The 18,379-nt window shown below is 37.8% G+C and overlaps 1 protein-coding gene across 2 annotated transcripts in view; it reads left to right on the forward strand.

Annotated features, from left to right (window-relative positions):
* Positions 1–18,379, forward strand: part of LOC149779632 (uncharacterized) — a 69,096-nt gene that overhangs the window by 16,433 nt on the left and 34,284 nt on the right. For both annotated transcript variants that reach the window (XM_089940429.1, XM_089940428.1), the window contains exon 3: positions 15,580–15,651. In XM_089940429.1, coding sequence (XP_089796555.1) covers positions 15,580–15,651 — 72 coding nt within the window. The remainder of the gene's footprint in view (positions 1–15,579; positions 15,652–18,379) is intronic.

Raw genomic sequence — 18,379 nt, forward strand, 5'->3', positions numbered from 1 at the left:
TCCTTAGTGTACCGCCAGCGATTCATGCCTCAAAAGACCGTGGCTGTCATCAGTCCTCAAACGACCAACTATGTCAAGCGTCAATACTCGGTCAAAGCCCTACGCTGGTTACATTACTTGTGCGACAAGGAAGGCAAATGGATTCAGCATGCCCGCAACGGAGGAGGCGAAAGGACCATCGGAACGTATTCGGTCGATGGCTGGGACTTAAAAAACCCCAAGATCGTGTATGAGTTTAACGGTTGCTTATTTCACGGATGTCCCGTCTGCTACCCTGACCGTGACACTAAAAATCAGTTTTTACAACGGACCATGGAAGACCTGTACCAGGACACTTGTCAGCGACGCTTGAAGTTAGAACAGCAAGGATACCAAGTGGTGGAAATGTGGGAACACGAATACGATCACCGTTTGAAAATCGATCCCGAGTTTAAACGTGTCGTGGAAAGTTACAAGCTGATGGACCCCCTGAACCCGAGGGATAGTTTGTACGGAGGAAGGACCAATGCCACCTGTTTGCTGTACCAAGCCGACGAAGAGAAAGGAGAAGAAATCAAATACTTGGATGTGTGTTCGCTGTATCCCTACGTGTGCAAATATTGCCACTTTCCTACAGGGCACCCGCGATTGCTGACGGAACACATCGACCTGGTCAACATTCGACAATACGAAGGCTTGATCAAGTGCAAAGTTTTGCCTCCCACGAACCTATACCATCCCGTCTTACCTCACCATTGTCAAGGCAAACTGATGTTTCCCTTGTGCCGTACTTGTGCCGAAACGTGCAACCAAGATCAGCCTTGTCAGCACACCCAGGAAGAACGGGCCTTGACGGGAACCTGGGTCAGCGTAGAATTGTTCAAAGCTATGGACATGGGATACCAACTGTTAGAAGTGTACGAAATTTGCCACTTTCCCAAGACACAACAATACCACAAGGGTGACCCTACTCAGAAAGGCATTTTCGCAGACTACGTGGATGCCTTTTTGAAACTGAAGCAAGAAGCCAGCGGCTATCCTTCCTGGTGTCACACTCCCGAAGACCAAATAAAATTCAAAGAGAAATACCGGGAACAAGAAGGCATCACTTTAGACCACATCGAGAAAAACGAAGGCAGGCGATCGTTTGCCAAAGTGATGTTAAATTGCTTGTGGGGTAAAATGGCACAACGACCGTGTTTACCCAAGACGGAATATTTGACAGAACCTTCCCGCTACTTCCAGATGATTCACGACAAAACCAAATACATGAAACACGTGGACGTCGTTCGAGAGAATTTAATCTTGGTCAATTACGAAGAAGATCTGGACTTTGTACAAGACGACCCTTTTGGAAATGTCATCATTGCGGCTTACGTGACAGCTCATGCTCGCTTAAAATTGTACGAAGCTTTAGAACTGTTAGGGGATCGCGTCCTGTACTTTGACACGGACAGTTGCATCTACATCGATCGACCGGGTCAGCAACACCCTAACATCGAAGGAGACCGTTTAGGAGCCTGGACAGACGAACATCCTGACGACAAGATTCTAAGTTTCGCGAGTGGCGGTCCTAAAAATTACGGCTACGAATACCGGGACCCACAAGGAGAAGTGCACACAGAGTGTAAAGTGAAAGGATTGACTCTGAATTATCGTACCAGTCGTGTGGTCAACTTTGGCGTATTGAAAGAAGCATTGCAGTCTGGAGAGGATGCAAACTTTAAAGTGACCACCTACCAGCCGAACAAGATTGTACGTTTACCCACTCACCACATCGTCAGTCGACCCTTGGAAAAAGTCTATCAAATCGTGTACCAGAAGCGAGTGCGACTTCCCAACCACTTTACTTTGCCGTACGGTCACATCAATATTGGTCAGCATATAAAAAAGGACAACGTCCAAGACCAACAGTTCATTGTCACTACTAAGACCAATTGAGAAAAAATGAATCCCTTCAAACAGCAAGTATAGAGCGTAAGACTCAAGTCCAACGAGAAACTCGGGTGTGATTCTTTGCCTCACTATCACATCACCAATGCAGTAACACATCTTAGTTATTTATGGACTAACGCCATGACAAACTACGTGCAGCTAGTGAAACTTCCAGACCACAAAACTTTACCTTATGGACATACTGATATCACCCAGTATAAAAAGGGACGACTTCCAAGAACGACACTTCATTGCGAGGACAAGCAACGAGAAAGATGAATCACTCTACGCAGATGAAAAAAGAGAAGGAACAAACATCACTGACCTCTTTCACTACCATACCGTCACAGCAAAGTGCGTCCAAGAAGGGAAAGGATTCAGTAGACCTACAGGAGTATTTTAGCATCCAAATGACTGAGACAGCGACCTCAAGAAAATTTAGAACGACAACTTACACCTACACGGTGAAATTTAGAGACTTCGCGTCTGACATTTCAGCCGAGGAAGTAGCAGGTTTCATTACGGACCTACTTGACTCACTGTTAGAGGAACTCAAATGTCATTGCCAAGTCAAAGATCGAGGTCGTTTGAGCCTATCTATGTATCGCGACAGTTTGAACTCACCTGTATGTCTCGGATTTAGCACATCTGCAGAAATAACTTCGTCCAAACTTTTTAGGGCTATTGAAGACGTGCAGTCGATGAGAGGAAAATTTGACATCAACGAAGGAAAAGTAACCATTCATATGGTATACATTGTACCTCCATGGGAAGAAGACGATGACTGCACTTGATCTGCTTACTGATAAGTGTACCTAGCACGATGGATATAACAGCCGATTTATGAATGAAACGGATTAAGTGATGGGAAATATCTACGCTGGGACACAAGTGCTAGCTGACCAGATTTTTAACAACGTGTGAGACGAATAGAGAGAGAGAAACATGAACTTTGTCCTATTTGATTGCATGTTACTTGTTTTGTGTTAGCTTTTTCTTATACATGAACATTAAATGTAAACAGGTTTACTAGAGCCAAGAACTAAATAACTAGTAAATAGGTTTGTTTGATGTAGAAATGTTTATGTATTAAATGGATAGTGCTTAGACCAAAGCACAGGCCAGAGAGCCCATGTATATACTTGAATAAATGTTTTGAACCCATACAATAGACTTTTCTTTTTTTGAGCCATTATTCTCTCTGTGAGGTTTGTTTTAGAACATTTCTGTCGTCTTTTCTGTGTGTTTAAATGTGTATTTGTATGTTTGTCCCTATCTACCCTTTGTCCTTACAAATACATTAAAATCCCTATAAAATGTTTTGACCCTATAAACCTCATGACGTCACCCAAAGTTCAATTCCCATTGACATCTAGGTGACATTCCCATGTTCAATTTCCATTTACGACAAAGTGCAAACCCCATATTTTAACGTTAAAGTCCCATTGTTCAATTTCCATGTTCAATTCCCCTTGACGCTCTACAGTTCCATCCATGTTAAAATTTCCCATGTTAAATTCCCCTTGACGCCAGAGTGAATCGACTGTTTTTGCATGGTAAGTCCACTTGACGCTAGGGTGACGCCATATACTACTCATATAGATGCAGTCCAATCCTGGCATGTATCGTGTTTTTGATTTTTTTTTCACCGAGGTACCGTCGACCACGAAAGATGTATTTGAGGAAGTTGGTCTAGAGCAATCGCAGGTTCCTGCTGATATTGGCAATATTAAACCGTTAATAATTGACCTTCCACCTTCGAGTGTCTTTTCAGTCCAGCTTTTAAGCTGGGTGCACAGAATTATAGTTTCTCAATGAGCAAGGCGAGACGACTCTTTAATTTTCTAGCTAGGCTGCGCGTTTTTGGAGAATGTGTTCGCGCGCGTACAGCTTATCGCGAGCGAAGGAGACGTGGTTGAATGAGATGTTATTGCTTTTCATGGCCGTGACCGCTCTAGCTTTGACCGCCTAACGTTGAAACGGTCACCAGCGGGCTTGTCCCGGGTTTAAGCCATGAAGTCGTCTATATGTAGCCTTAGCAATTATATTTGGGTTTTTTCGGTCGATTGACAAGACCCAGTAAAGCACAACGTTTTCGAGACAGAACCAGATTTTCAGGCCACTGACATGGGATATTCCTACCATGATAGCAGAAGAACTAGTTCTACGTCGTCGCCGACGAATTAGGGGATGTGGTTGTAGTGATAAGCGATGCCTCCACGTCCCCTCCCTACTAGACACATTTTGCTGCAGTGATACAAGTTGTAGCAGTGGCCCCCACTGCTCTATGTTTATTTGAGCCGCGGCCTCGTCCCTCAACAGTCGGAACTGGTACACGCTGACCCCGAATTGGCGAAGGTACTATTCCACCAGCAGCTTATTCCCCTTGCCGATGTGGGCGCATGTTGATAACTGCGTCCACATGTCGTCACCAAGGTTGCATGGCCCCTCTGCCATATCTCTTTTAAGAGGGGAAAAAGCGAATGTGAAAGCTAAAAGAGGTTAAAACAGCTATGGTGTCGGTTATTGTTCGAAGACTTTGAGACCTTAGCAGCGGATCTTGTCCCCTGCGTCTAACATGGAGTCATGAAGATTTATTTTGCGACGCTGCTGCCTAGGCACTGCTTCCATTTTGGGACTGCAGGCCCCCATTTACTATCGACGAGGCCCGAATGAAGGTTTATAAATTCGAAGCTCGCGCACGTGACGGTGAAAACGTAGCTGTTGTTGCTGGGAACGGTACCGTCAAAGTTCTGCGATGCGTTCCATCTCAAATCAGAATTGTTACGCCTGGCGTTCCTTTAGGTGCATAGCCATGAGATCGGTTTTAGTTACATAATGGGTGAAATTTCCTGGCGGAGGACCGGAACTTTGTTAGCACCCATAGATGTCTAGAGGTACATCACGAGCTCTGCTTTGACGTCGCCGACATTTCTTTGCGCTGTGTTATAGGGAGGCTCTTCAATCAATATCTGTATGGGCATGTTTAAAGCACCTAGGCAGTATTTCGCTAAGCAGGGACACCGTAATCTTGCATGTTTTTTCACTGTTTACTTGACTTTTATTAAATAGTTGGTAGACGAGGTAGGAGAATTAATAGCCGAAATATGTAAAATGAAAACGTTGTTATTTACCTTAACCAGTTTGGGGCAAGCAACATAATGCAACCAATGTCGGTCGCGCTGCGCTGTCACGGCGCGTAATTGAAATGCTAGATTCGTTGCCAGCTGCATAAACCAGGATTCAATATGGATTGACTGAACAACTGTAGACCCCAGGGTCAAACCCATCACTCACATCAAGTAAATATATGTAAGGCCCTCTAGTCTCCCCAAACGAGGATCCCCTCTGGAGGAGATCAACGGGACCAGAATATTTTTCCTCAACATAAACCTATTAGCCATTACAAAGAAAACTGCGAAGTTGGAGGATCGTTTTGTTGGCTGTGGCAGTTCATTAAACTTACGATCTTGTTTGTCACCATATCCAGGGGACAGCCAATGATATCGCCGCCCTAGGTAATCTTCAGAATGTTTATTTAATTATTCATAGAAAAGGCACATTGCATGACCCAAGCCATTTTTATCTTCCTGAATTAACACTTCACCACCCTCTATCTCACTTCTATCAACAGACATTTAAATTAGGTCTTTTTTTTAATCTGGAGCTAATGCACTTTTGAGTATGGCCTTTAATTGATCGAACGCCTCCCTGACGTTTATCAGACCAATAAAAATTGGTCTTTTTACTCAATACATTGATCAGTGGCTTAATAATATGGGAAAATTTGAGCAAAATTTCTGGTAATATCCAGCCATATCCAAATATACAGTTGCTTTTTGTTGATAGGCACAGGAAATTCATGGATATCTTAAACCTTAGCCTCTAGAGGCTTAACTCTATTGTGTCACACAATATGTCCTAAAATGTGACACAAGCTCGGCAAAACTCACTTTTACATAAATTGTCAAATTTACATCACTCAAGCAATGGATGAATTTCCATATAGTTTCCAGGTGATCAATCCAGGAATCGCTGTATATAATGACGTCGTCGATGTACGTATCACATCCATATATACTAAATGTTATCATGTTCATTAAGAACTGGAATGCAGAGGGAGAATTTTTCATACCAAATGGCATCACTTTGTATTGGTAGAGTCTATCTGGAGTAGCAAAGTCCTAAATTTGTTTTGCTCTATCCGTAAGTTGAATCTGCCAGAATCCTTTAGTAGGTCAAACTTGGTGGCATATTTTGCAATTCTGTCCATACAGTCATCAATTCTTGGTACTAGAAATGATTCTGCTTCGGTAACACTGTTGTTCACTTTTCTGCAGCCGGTGCACATATATAAAGAATTATCTGGTTTCGGCACAAGAATACACGGCGAACTCCAGTTATTCAATGTCCTTTTTCAAACAGTTTTACAGGTTTAGAATCTAGAATTTCAACATATGCTAGATTTTGTTTATTTGGGATGGAACATCTGCGAACAAGTGCTCATATTCACATATTAGTTGCTTGAAATCATTTTATTCCTGTTGCTGTAGATGTGAAAGTTTATTGTCCAGATTCTTTAATATTTCAGAAGTTTTGAAGATAGGTTGAATCAAAGTTACTACAACCTGCTTGTACGTCATCTTTTAAATCATCACTGTGTGGGACTGGAAGAACTAAACTATTGAATGAGTACAGAGCTATCTCAATCAACATACTCCTTTAACATGTTGATGTGGCAGAGTTGTTTCTGTTTCCGCCTCCCAGGAATATCGATGACATAATTTAAGTCACTTACTTTCTTTTAACTGTATAGGGCCATAATACCTAGCCTGATGAAGACTTTGAGGTATGGGCAAGAGAGCAGAACTTTACCACTAAGTTGAAAAGTTATTTTCTTTATAGTTTTATTATACCTTAATTCCATTTGCGATTGGGTAGACCGAAGATTATTTCTGGAAATTTCACAAGTTTTGATAGTTTGTATTTACAATCAGAGACATAATCAAGTAAATTAATCTTTGATTCTTCTGTTAGAAGAAGATTCTCTTTCAACTTCAATGCTCCAGGAACAGTGTGTTCGAAAATAAATTCAAAAGGACAAAATCCAAGGGACTCTTGAACAGACAGCAAACAATAAGACGTGAATACGTTCGTTCCAATGTTTTCTGGTATCAAAGCAATATGTCCTTATCATATTAATTAAAGTATAATGAAATCTTTCCAACGCCAATAAAAATGAAGTAATATCTTCTGATAGGTTTCATTGACTCCTAAATTACCAGCCAAGGGAGTTTCATGGACTAAACTAAGAATGTCCTGTCTATATGACTAAGGTACCACAATTTGATAGGTTACTAACCACTTGTCATCAGCGGGTACCTCAGGTGGTCTCTACTTTCTCATACGGAACACATTTTTCAAACAATAGCAAGCTGGTACATCTGCAGAATCAGCTTCGCTTATAACCCTCTGAAACAAATGATATCTCAAGACGACATTGACCTACGCGAGAAAAGAGCATTTGGAACTGCTCTTTCTTTATTCTGTTGCTTATTTTTAAACCTAAAGCAAACAGAAATAACATGTTCCACGTTTCTGCAATAAGTGTACGTAGAAAGAGATAAGTATTTCTGATCAGTCTTATCAGACGTTGGATTATTACAAGTTGTGCCAGATTAAAATCTGTAAGCATTTGCTTGAGACTGAATTTGATTCTTACTAGCCATCTGCTAGGATAAAAACATATTGACAAATGAAACTTTGTGAGTCAAGAAATAATCATCAGTTGTACGAGCAGCGCTTTCCAAAGTGTCTACCTGGTGTTTTTCAAGCTATATCTTGACGTCACTATGCATGCAGTTCTTGACCTATTCGATTAATTTTGAGTTGTCTATGTTTGTCATGATCCTTATCAAACTTGTTAGATGTACACCACCAATCAATTAGTTGTACTTTTCCCATTAGCAAACTCGACATGGGTGCGGCTATTTTCTTTCCTTTTGCTTTGCGATTCATAAACCTCTGTCGATACCACTCAGGTACCAAATCATAACCCTTCAAGATACATTCCTTGGCCATACCATAATCGGCACTTGCTTCTACTGACAGTGAAGTATAAACTTCACGAGCTTTTCAAGTAAGTACACTGTGTGATAACAAAGTTCAGTGCTCTCTTGGCCGTTTTAAATTCTCGATTATTTTTTCAAAATGTGAAAAATATTGATTTACATCTCTTCCTTTAAAACGGGGTACTAATCTAATATGTTATTTAACATTGGAAACTGACGTTTCATGAGTGGGCTACTTTATACTTGCCAGTTCTAATTCTTTTGAGTTTAATTGCATCTCCATCTCCCTTTGTTCTTTTTCATTTGAAATTTTATTTGCATATCTCTTCTTTTCGTATTTTAATTTCATTTGCATCTTTTCTTGTTTGCAATCTGATCTGCATATATCTTTATTCTTTCTGAATTTGCCTTTCTCTTTCTTTTTCCTGTATTTGCATTTTCATTTCCAATTCTCGTTCTTCTTTTTCAAGCTCAAGTTTTCTTAACTTTCTTTCATTCTTGTATTTTAATTTCATTTCCATAAATTGCAAGTTAGAGCCAGAAGAAGACTTGCTAGAACTGGATACAGCGATCAATTTTGTGTTTTCCAGCGTAGCGAGATACGTACCTGGGTATACCGCAGTTATATTATGGACCAACAATTCAAATGTTCTGGAGGCATGGGCCTGGCAATTTTTTGTTTAATTTCCGTCTTTCGAATGACTTTAAAAAAATATCTTGCTCTGATTTATAGCACAATAGTAACACGTTCCATCAATGAACAATGATGTGATGATGAAAAACCATTAATTTCTTGAAATAAAAGAAAATTAAATTTTTCAGCTCAAACGAAAATCGCAGCTTCCCGCCCCCGCCCCGATAATGAAATGACCAGCACCTTACAGTAGATGAATTTGTATGTGTCTGCTAATTGTTGTGTAAGTTGCAATCTAAAAGCTGTAGCTAAAGTGAGATGATTAAGCTTACACTATAGCTGATATGGCTAAAAACAACCGTGCTGACATTAAAGAGCCTATTGATAAAATATGAAGTCTCGGTATTGAAGTCTACACGTTTCTAGCTACATTATTGATACAATAGGCAGGGAAACTTTGAGTGGGATGCCAACACCCGAACAAAGCCAGTAAACATTAAACACACTTATTCAACAAACAAGAAATATTTAGTGGACTTGATAATTACGTATAGTTAAAAAGCAAGTGCACTCCTGAAAATATTAGGATGATCCTCAGTCTTACAAAGGAATACATATATGCTAGTAAATAATTAAAACATGACTCGCGTTTTAATTTTAATTGCTTTTTGTTTTCTTGATCCGAAATTATTCTGAAAGTTGAATTTTGCCCGAATATGTTTCACAGCAATTCATTTGGCATGTTGTCACAGATGTGATTAAGGGATCGTAAATTGAATTATACTTGTTCGCCATTGATTTCTGACTGAAGCAATGGTTTTGTCAAAGAAAGAAAAGATACATATTTTAAACTATTTTGTAATACCAATAAAGTCGTTAAAAGATTCATAGGGAATTTCACTACAATCCTTACTGATGAAAACTACCGACGTACCGGTACAGTTAAAAGGTACCGTGGTACGTACACCTGAAACAAATACCGCGGTAAGCCGGTAAACCGGTAATACCGCTCAGCTCTAAGACTTACTAATAAAAACCAAAGGTCCTCTTATCCAAAATATTCGTTTTTTGCGAATTTTTAACGAAAATATTGTTTATTTCTTGTTTAACAAAGATGGCTTTCTCTCTGAAAAATCAAATTGCCTGGCAAGTTGAGAGAATTCAAACTTTTCAAGGACTCTAACTTTTCCCAGGTAGGATTTAAAATAAAGTTTTCCACTTTTAATGACATTGTGAAAGTTTGTTGGTTTCAGTACCTAAAATCTAAAGACCAGGAACTAGCAAAATTCCGAAACAAAATTAATCAAATATCAAAACAATTTCATTTTCTCTGAAATATGTCTAACATACGTATCCCGGACGAGCCCCCCCCCCCCCCCCCCAATGTCTGTTGCAACACTATCGTCATAAATAAAGATGCAGAAAGAAGCAAAACCAACAAGTTTTGTATAACTAAATAAACAATTAATTATAAAAGTTATAAATATAAATTCGAGAGGAACTTAACGAGAATGCACCAAACGGAAGTCGTGATCAGAAGACTTGATTTGTTATCGTTCCTGTTCTCCCTGTTGTAAATCAAATTTATGTACAATTTGTTCTTTTTATTACACACATATGCACATGCTATCTCTTTTCTTTTTTGAACGTACAGAGGTTGATTTGGCAATAGATTCAATATTTATAATTGGTAATCTAGGCCATAATAGAATAATATATGCAAAGACAAAATATTCCATCTGAACAGTACATAAACATATTGCGTTTATATAAATACTCTATTAATTTATTGGCAACGCAGGAAATGGCATATAAATAATGCAACTCTGTGAATAATAGAAGGATTTTGTGTTGACTGTAGGCCGTAAAATTTGCCTAAAGATGGATTAGTATTTTTTGTTTGTCTAAATACTTTATCTTGGATCTTGATAATGTTTACCAATGAAAAATGCAAAATATTCATCTTCTACTGACTCCAAGATAATGCGATAACAAAAATGACACAAATGATATGAAGTTGAAACATTATCATGTTTCTATAAAATGTTTATGACTAGAACATTTAAATCTCGAAAGAGCCTTACGGCATAAGTAGCTAAACCGATGGATAATTTTAATTTAATTTAATTTAATTTAATTTAATTTAATAATGTTTCATAAATTTGGCAATAACTGGTAAAGTCCTGAGTAAACAACCATGTTGTCTACAATGCTCGCGCATGCATTATCGATAGAAGTGAAATTGCCGTCAAAATCTTCATGCAACCTGCCATTGAAAGCGTGTATTCCAAATATACAACACGTTGCAGAACTAATTTGCCGAAACTGTTTTTTCTCAAACAATCTTTCCTTTTCTTGGTAGTGAAAATGAATCACTTTCACATAGTACATCACCAAAAACAAATTCTGAGTTATCATCATGTATAAAGTCAAATATCACCTCATGCGTCCACTCATATTTTGATTAACAGATAGGAGAAACAAAACGCAATAGATGAAATTTTTAAGACGAAATCTTATTAGCGGAGTGTAAAACATGACACACTACAGTAGGCCACGTACCAAAACCTTATCTTTGATGTGTTTTCAGTCTGTAAATATTGTCATTTTCGATAAGTCAAGTCATTCGTTCTCTAGCCATCTATGAAGATATGACCTACCTCTTCTTTTGATGTATGTATGACGGCATGGTTATGAGGTGGATAGTCAATATGTGTGTTATTGTCCATTCCAAACTCTCATTTCTCTCCTTTGTTTTGATCATAAGAGTGGGTGTTGAATTATAAAAGTCCAATAGGTAAACATACCATTCCCCAATGTCAAGGCTATATGATGTTGTAATCTTGAATTCCCGTGGACACCCATAGTGTCGTTTTTCCAAGATGGCCGAAGAGTGGATTACGTCCGTTGAACCCATAGGTACATATTTGTACCCATACCATCCATATACTACATGCGTGAAGCTATCATTTACTGAGTGCAAAGTGAATCACGGTAATGTAATAGCTCTTTAGTGAGATATCACCGATAGTATACTATAAGGTCAGAGACTACCTTTTCTCTCCGATGCGACAGTGAAATCTAGCTTTTTTTGCTGACCTTACTTTTCTTGTCTCATTCTAGCTATCTCAGTCAGGTCGTCTCAGTCATGGTGTCCACACGCTATGAACTACTTTTAAAAAGAAGAAACCGTTGTTGTCCTCTGCTGTGCTTGACAGAGTTATTATAAAATCAAACAACAACAACAGATATAAAACAAAATGACATTCACTCATAAAGCAACTTAAAATCTCTCCAACTTCGACAGCACACCGTATAATTTTTATTCTTCAGAGAGACAGACATACACATACACACACGCCCATGAAGTTGAGTTATTTGGTATTATGCTATAAACTATACACAGCATGGCGAATTTTATCCTAACTGTAACTTACTAAATTTTCACGTTAGTTGTCATTAAATGTAGCTAAATGTATCTCTTTAGTTTTAAATACTTTGTATGAAACGAATTAGGTACTTTTAGCTAGATTTAATGAAGCTGACCTTAAAATTTACTGAGTGGCAGATAGAATAATATTCGCGATGCTGTGTTGAACGAATTATAACAGAAAACACTATTCTAGACACAATACACATCTCTGGATATACAAAAATCCAAACTCTCTCAAGAGCATCCGCAAATCCGGCAACAATCAGAAATGTGTGATGTCTGATCTGTGTTCTTCAAACTTTGTCAAACACCCACAATCATCCCCAGTTGAATCAAACATTGTAAACAAATGACAATTCATGAAAGTAGTAATAGCAACATGCTATACTTCCAGGACAGAAAATATAAATTTTCAAAAATATGAATTAGAAATCTCATTGTAATTACACTCTTCGTTAGACTGAGCAGTGTACTTTATCATACCGTTGCCTACCATAGAACTTTTCCAAATCAGAACTCATGAAAGTTACAAGTTATCCGTATAAAAGTTATTAATTACTTATTGTTATTTTCACATGACAACTATCAAGTAAATGTGACAATACAATATTAATATCAAATGATTTTATGTTTTTATTTTCTCATGCGTAGTACTTGTGTGCACCCCATTGCCCTCAATAACATAATCGTATCAATGCGCGTTTACAAAATAAAATAGCGTGGCTCAAGACGTTCATGATTTAATATTGCAGCACATCAAAATTATAACTTTTTCTTGATTTTTTTTGTTTTTTGTTTCTTTTCCAAGAGTAGCATATACAGCTAGATTATAGTTAGATAATTATTCATATTTTCATAAAAGAGTACAAAACCTGATTACCTTTATACAGACTGAGAGACAATAGTAGAACCTAATGAATACTGTGTTTTTGAATCTGCTGACTATATTGCAAATGTGCGGGGTTATTTTAATTTAAATAAAAAAATAAATTGGGTGAGAAAACAAAACCTATGTCGGCATTTGTACCAAGACAAGGAAATCCCAGTCGCGGGGTCGCATTTTTGTCTTCCTCTCGTGGGGAGACAAATAATGTAACCCTTGGCTGGGATTTCCTTGTCTGGGTTTATCATGCAGCCTCTAAAATTGGACCTATGTAGAGGATGTCAACCAATGCAATTCATAGAACATTTCCAGATGAGGGATGGATATATTAGCTTTAGAAATAATCGGACTGCTAGGAATTGCAACATGGTATTAGTATCGGTTTTGTTTCTACGCTGTTACTGTCCGGAACGGTACAGTCGTAATTCAGTTTTAATAACATTGTTGAGGAATATCCCGTCATTATAGCAAGTGCGAAATGTAATGAGTAGAATCGATTTGATTGGTAAGATATATAATTAATTTGGGTTTCCAAGGAAGGTTAGTGTCTCTGGGAATAGTAAGAAATTTCTGAAAGGCTACTCTAAGGAAATTTAAAAGTCATTGATTTCAAATTTTAGCACATAATTTATTGACAGTTTTTTAGTAGTCCATTCTGGTACAAGTAAATAGATTAGAAACTTTACATTCTTTTTTTTTGCAGCGAATTAATTGTTAATAAAGATGCGAAAAAAGAATGAGCATTCAATAAACCACAACAGCATGCAACTGTATTAAATCAAGTTGGATTTCATCAAAGGCCACATCAAAGGTTATATAAACCATCTAGTGTCCTGTTACTTGTCACCAATAAGAGCTAAACAGCAGTCCATAGTATAAAATCCTCTTAATCTCCTTAAAGGTTCTCCTGACCGGGTTTGCTCATTTGCCGGTTAAACACATGGCAGTTCTTAACAAAATTTTTCAAGAGCACAACGATTAACAGTCAATAAGAAATCTTTCTTCATAGTCATAATAATGAGACATTATTTAGAATGATATACGTCCTGATCAGTTCAGATTGCAGAATGGAGCCTGACTCCATGAGATCATTCCTACAGTTGTGGCCGTTGTCTCAAATTTAATTCCTGGCCCTGGTGTGGATATTAAACCTCATGACTTGACCATCCAGGAGATCTGCAAAGACCTAAGCATTAGTTATGTGGCAAACAATGACAAGTATCATCTAGCCTTGGACATAGATATATCTCTATTTCAAGGAGAAAGAATCAGTTTTGGTGATAGGATCGATCATTTCTTCACAATAAACATTTACAGTATGTGCCACGTTCTCAACATCAGAATACCTGTTAGACCTTTCGACAGACTACTGAAGTAATGCAGTCACCCGGTATAGACAACAAATACCTTCCCGTCCATACCTTAACTATGGAATTGCAATTGAAAGCTTCGAATTGGAGAGAAATGACATCGAGTTAACGGTGGAGTGGTTATTTATTTGCTTTTATCATTACATAGAACTATTTCTAAAACGTTTTTAGCTTGAGTTTCATTTAATTCTCAACAGTATTGTGACTACCGGTCTGGTTCATAGTCATAAATAGGGCATATCTTCGAAATAGAGGGATCTTAGATTTTTAAAATCAGTGATGATGCTTCCGTCTGAAACATACCCCATTAGACTGAAATACACGCAATTTTTCCTTTGTGACAGCAGACAACTTATAATATATTTCTTCTTTATATTTGCAAAACTTCCCAAAGTTGTCATCAAATATATTTTTTAAATAATACTGTGGCAGTCTGAACAACTTTAAACGCTCTAACATAAGGACAAACGTCTTCCGTTTGCGATGCATTGAGTATACTCTCTTTTTTACATTTCATTATTCTGCCGTGACTTATCAAGTGCAGGGCAAGAAGTTCAAAGTTTCAGTAATTATGAATGTAAATGTCACATGACCAACATGAGCTCCATTTATAGATACTGACATGACAATAAAAACTGTTCCATGTAGGAGCGACGTAGCACATCGCAATGGATTTATTCATGTTTCTTGTACTACTTCTCTTGTGAGTATACAAAGGTCTTTCCCTAAATGAGACAGATACACGTTTCGTTCTCCAAGGGGATGCAGATCAGCAACTGACACAGGTAATGGTTCAATTTGAAGTATGTTGACAAAAGATTGTTCGTCTGGAAGCAGAACTAAATTTAATAAGACAAATTATGTTCACATGCCTATATGTTCCATCTTTGAAGGCTAGAATATTGTTTGGAACAGAAGATTGGGCTATTTTATTTCACATTTCTATAATGTTTATGCAGTCCTTCTAAATAACTATGAATGTTCTAAATCATAACTGTTGAATTATGAGTTGAGCTAACGTTGTTTCTTGAATTTTACACAACAACTTGTTGCTTTAGGTACTTGTTGCTTTAGGTACTTTCTGATACATATTTTAAGACCATTGTCATGGCCGTCTCGACCAAAATAATCATCATCATCATCATCATTATCATCAACTTTGGCTTCATTTTAAAATAGACATTAGTTACGTTTTTGCTTGAATAAGTTAAATATGTGATTTAAAATAGTTTAAATAATAAATAATTTACATGTGCACCTTTTCCTATTTTTAGGCTTCGGTTCAACTTATGTAAGATGGGGACGCACGTCGTGCTCTGGAAGCGATTCGGAACTTATTTACAAAGGTAAATTAAAATTAACTCTTCAGAGAATTGTTTAAAGAAAAAAAGAAAGCAATGAAGGAAGCAAGCAATAATAAATCCCATTATTTTCAACTACTCACCTTTACGTAAATTTTTGGGTGACTGAGGCGCATTCGCAAATTTAAGGAGGTAGTGGACGCGTATGTATACAACTATTCACGAATGAATGATTGGCATTACGTGACGTTAGAATCGGTTGAAATCTACAAAGTAGTACGTAGGTCATCAGATAGTTTGATTTGAAAGACTGTTGAGACAGTTTTCATTAAAAATCGTTCATATTTAAAATCATGATTTAGATAAAGACATGATCAAGAGGATACTTTTTTAATTTTTGTCCCTATAAATATCGCTTTGATATCACTGTCCTCTTAAGATCTTAACTAAAATTAGATTTCCTTTCCGCAGAATCCAGCTTTTACAATATTTTATCAATCGGTAAACCCGATTTAACACACCTTATAAATATATCATATATAAAATTAGGCATTGTAGCTTAATATAATATGTAATATTGATCACTGAGATCAAATAAATAATAGATGCGAGTTTTCAAAATTTACAGTGAGTACAACCCAAACTCTAACGATAACTCCTGTTAGACCCCATATTTATAACAGTGGATGTCCTGTAAATGTCTCGACAACCGGAAAAACACATGCAAGAGAAATCGGTACAGATTTGAGCATTGATGCTCCGCTATCTCTGACTTGATTAGCCCATGTTGTTATCTTGGATTTTCTCGACGGTGTTAAACCGTTGCCCCGCGCTGCGTTGCTGAAATGTTCCATTACTCGCTCGGCTACACAATTCAACACCGTCGACGTTTTCATCGGAGCGAGTTTATCAATTTTTGGTTTTTTTACCGCATATAACCCGTAAATGACTGCAGTTACAGGATACGCTCTGACATAATATGGAATATCAATTCCAACGAGCATTCCTGGTCTGCTATGACGACCTAACAAAACTGTTTTTCCGTTGGCAAGGACAGAATCGCGTTTATCAATGATAATCCATTGTTGATCACCGAGTTCATCATCGACACCGACGATAAATTTTATCAACATATAATATTTGCTATCATCAAGACATTTAACAATGTTGCCCGCGCGCGTATCTGTCATCGTGCCGTCGATGACATTTTCCCCAAACAGATCTTCAAGAATATCTTCGGAACTCTCACGGATAATTTTATACGTCGAGAATACGTGACTTGCACCATCATCACGAAATTCCTGTTTCGCGCGTCCGATGATGCTATTCAGCGTTATTAAATCCTTTCGTTGCGCATCACCGGTTAACCTATCAAGGTCAAATCTCCCCCGGGCTGGTCTTATCGATGACAATCTGTTAAATTCATCCATATATAAGAGTAGAACAAATATGTCTAATTAAAAAAATGGCATATATATATGCCTGAAAACTATTGTGGATGGAAAATTGCAGGGACTAAACAGCGATGCCAACGACGATGTGTCGGCGAATATTGTGCATCTCATAATCAAAATTTCAAGCGAGGATCCAACGGCGGAGTTACTTGTGCCGTATGCGGTATTGCAATCCGTGGAAAAACAAAATTATGTTCAGGATGTGGCGGTAAGAGATTTCGTGAGCTCGCCAGGTATTACCAGCGTAAGCACAATCGTATCTTCACGGAACAGGAATACATCGACAACCACCCGAACTATTATTTAAACAAGCAAGAGGCATCTAGCATAGACAAATGGAATTCAGAAGACATCCAATCTACGATAACTACGAATCTTCATCCAATGGAACAGTTAGAAGCAGTAGATTAAAAACACCACTCGGAAATGTTTGTAATAGTGGTTATAAAAAAATTAAGGTTTATCGCGGCGGCGAAGGAAAAAATTATTATCTTCACAGATTTATTTTTGAGTGTTTTCATGGACCGATCAAGCAGGGATTAGTTATTGATCACATCAACAGAGATAAATTAGATAACCGCATAGAAAACTTAAGAGCTGTTACTCAGAGTGAAAACATTCGTAACACAACAAGAATTTATCATCAGATTAATCCGATACCTGTTATTGCTGTTATCATCGATGCCGATGAGGACGACGAGATAGAATTTTCATCAATGTATTCTGCCGCCAAATATTTTGGTATAAATAAGTCATCGATTTGCAGGAATATCAACGCGGTGACAAAGACAGTATACTCGGAAAAATACGATAAATTTATATCTTTTTATGAACCTGCCTAACGTTGACAGTAAATTAAAGACAAACAGCGCGCTATGGTATATGAACGAAGAAACCATTGCAACACTTACCGATGAAATTAACGCCGTAAAGAAATTCACCACAGCCAGTGAAATTTTTAATTCTACGTGGTTGACAGATCAATACGACAGCGTAGCAGAAGCTCGCGCACAAGGTTATAAAACTCATAAGCGCGAATACAGAATAGCGAAGATGCTCAATGATGAACTTCGATCTAAAATTATTTATCAGCACCGAGACCAAATTAAGGTTTTCGTGCCGGTAGCCCGCACCATAGCGAGGATCCTCGACGACATCGGAAAAATATTTGAGCAGGAAAAGCTCTCAAATGTTCTTTCTGATAAGCTCGATAAATTACTCATCGACGAATAAATTATGGTAAAAATTTCCCGATAATAATTACCGTAACAATTATCATAGTGAACAATTGCAGCATTTTGACAAAAAAAATTTTTCGT

Source organism: Sinohyriopsis cumingii, chromosome 17, assembly GCF_028554795.1.
Source record: "Sinohyriopsis cumingii isolate HCF-2022 chromosome 17, ASM2855479v2, whole genome shotgun sequence".
In the NCBI taxonomy this organism is placed as follows: domain Eukaryota; kingdom Metazoa; phylum Mollusca; class Bivalvia; order Unionida; family Unionidae; genus Sinohyriopsis; species Sinohyriopsis cumingii.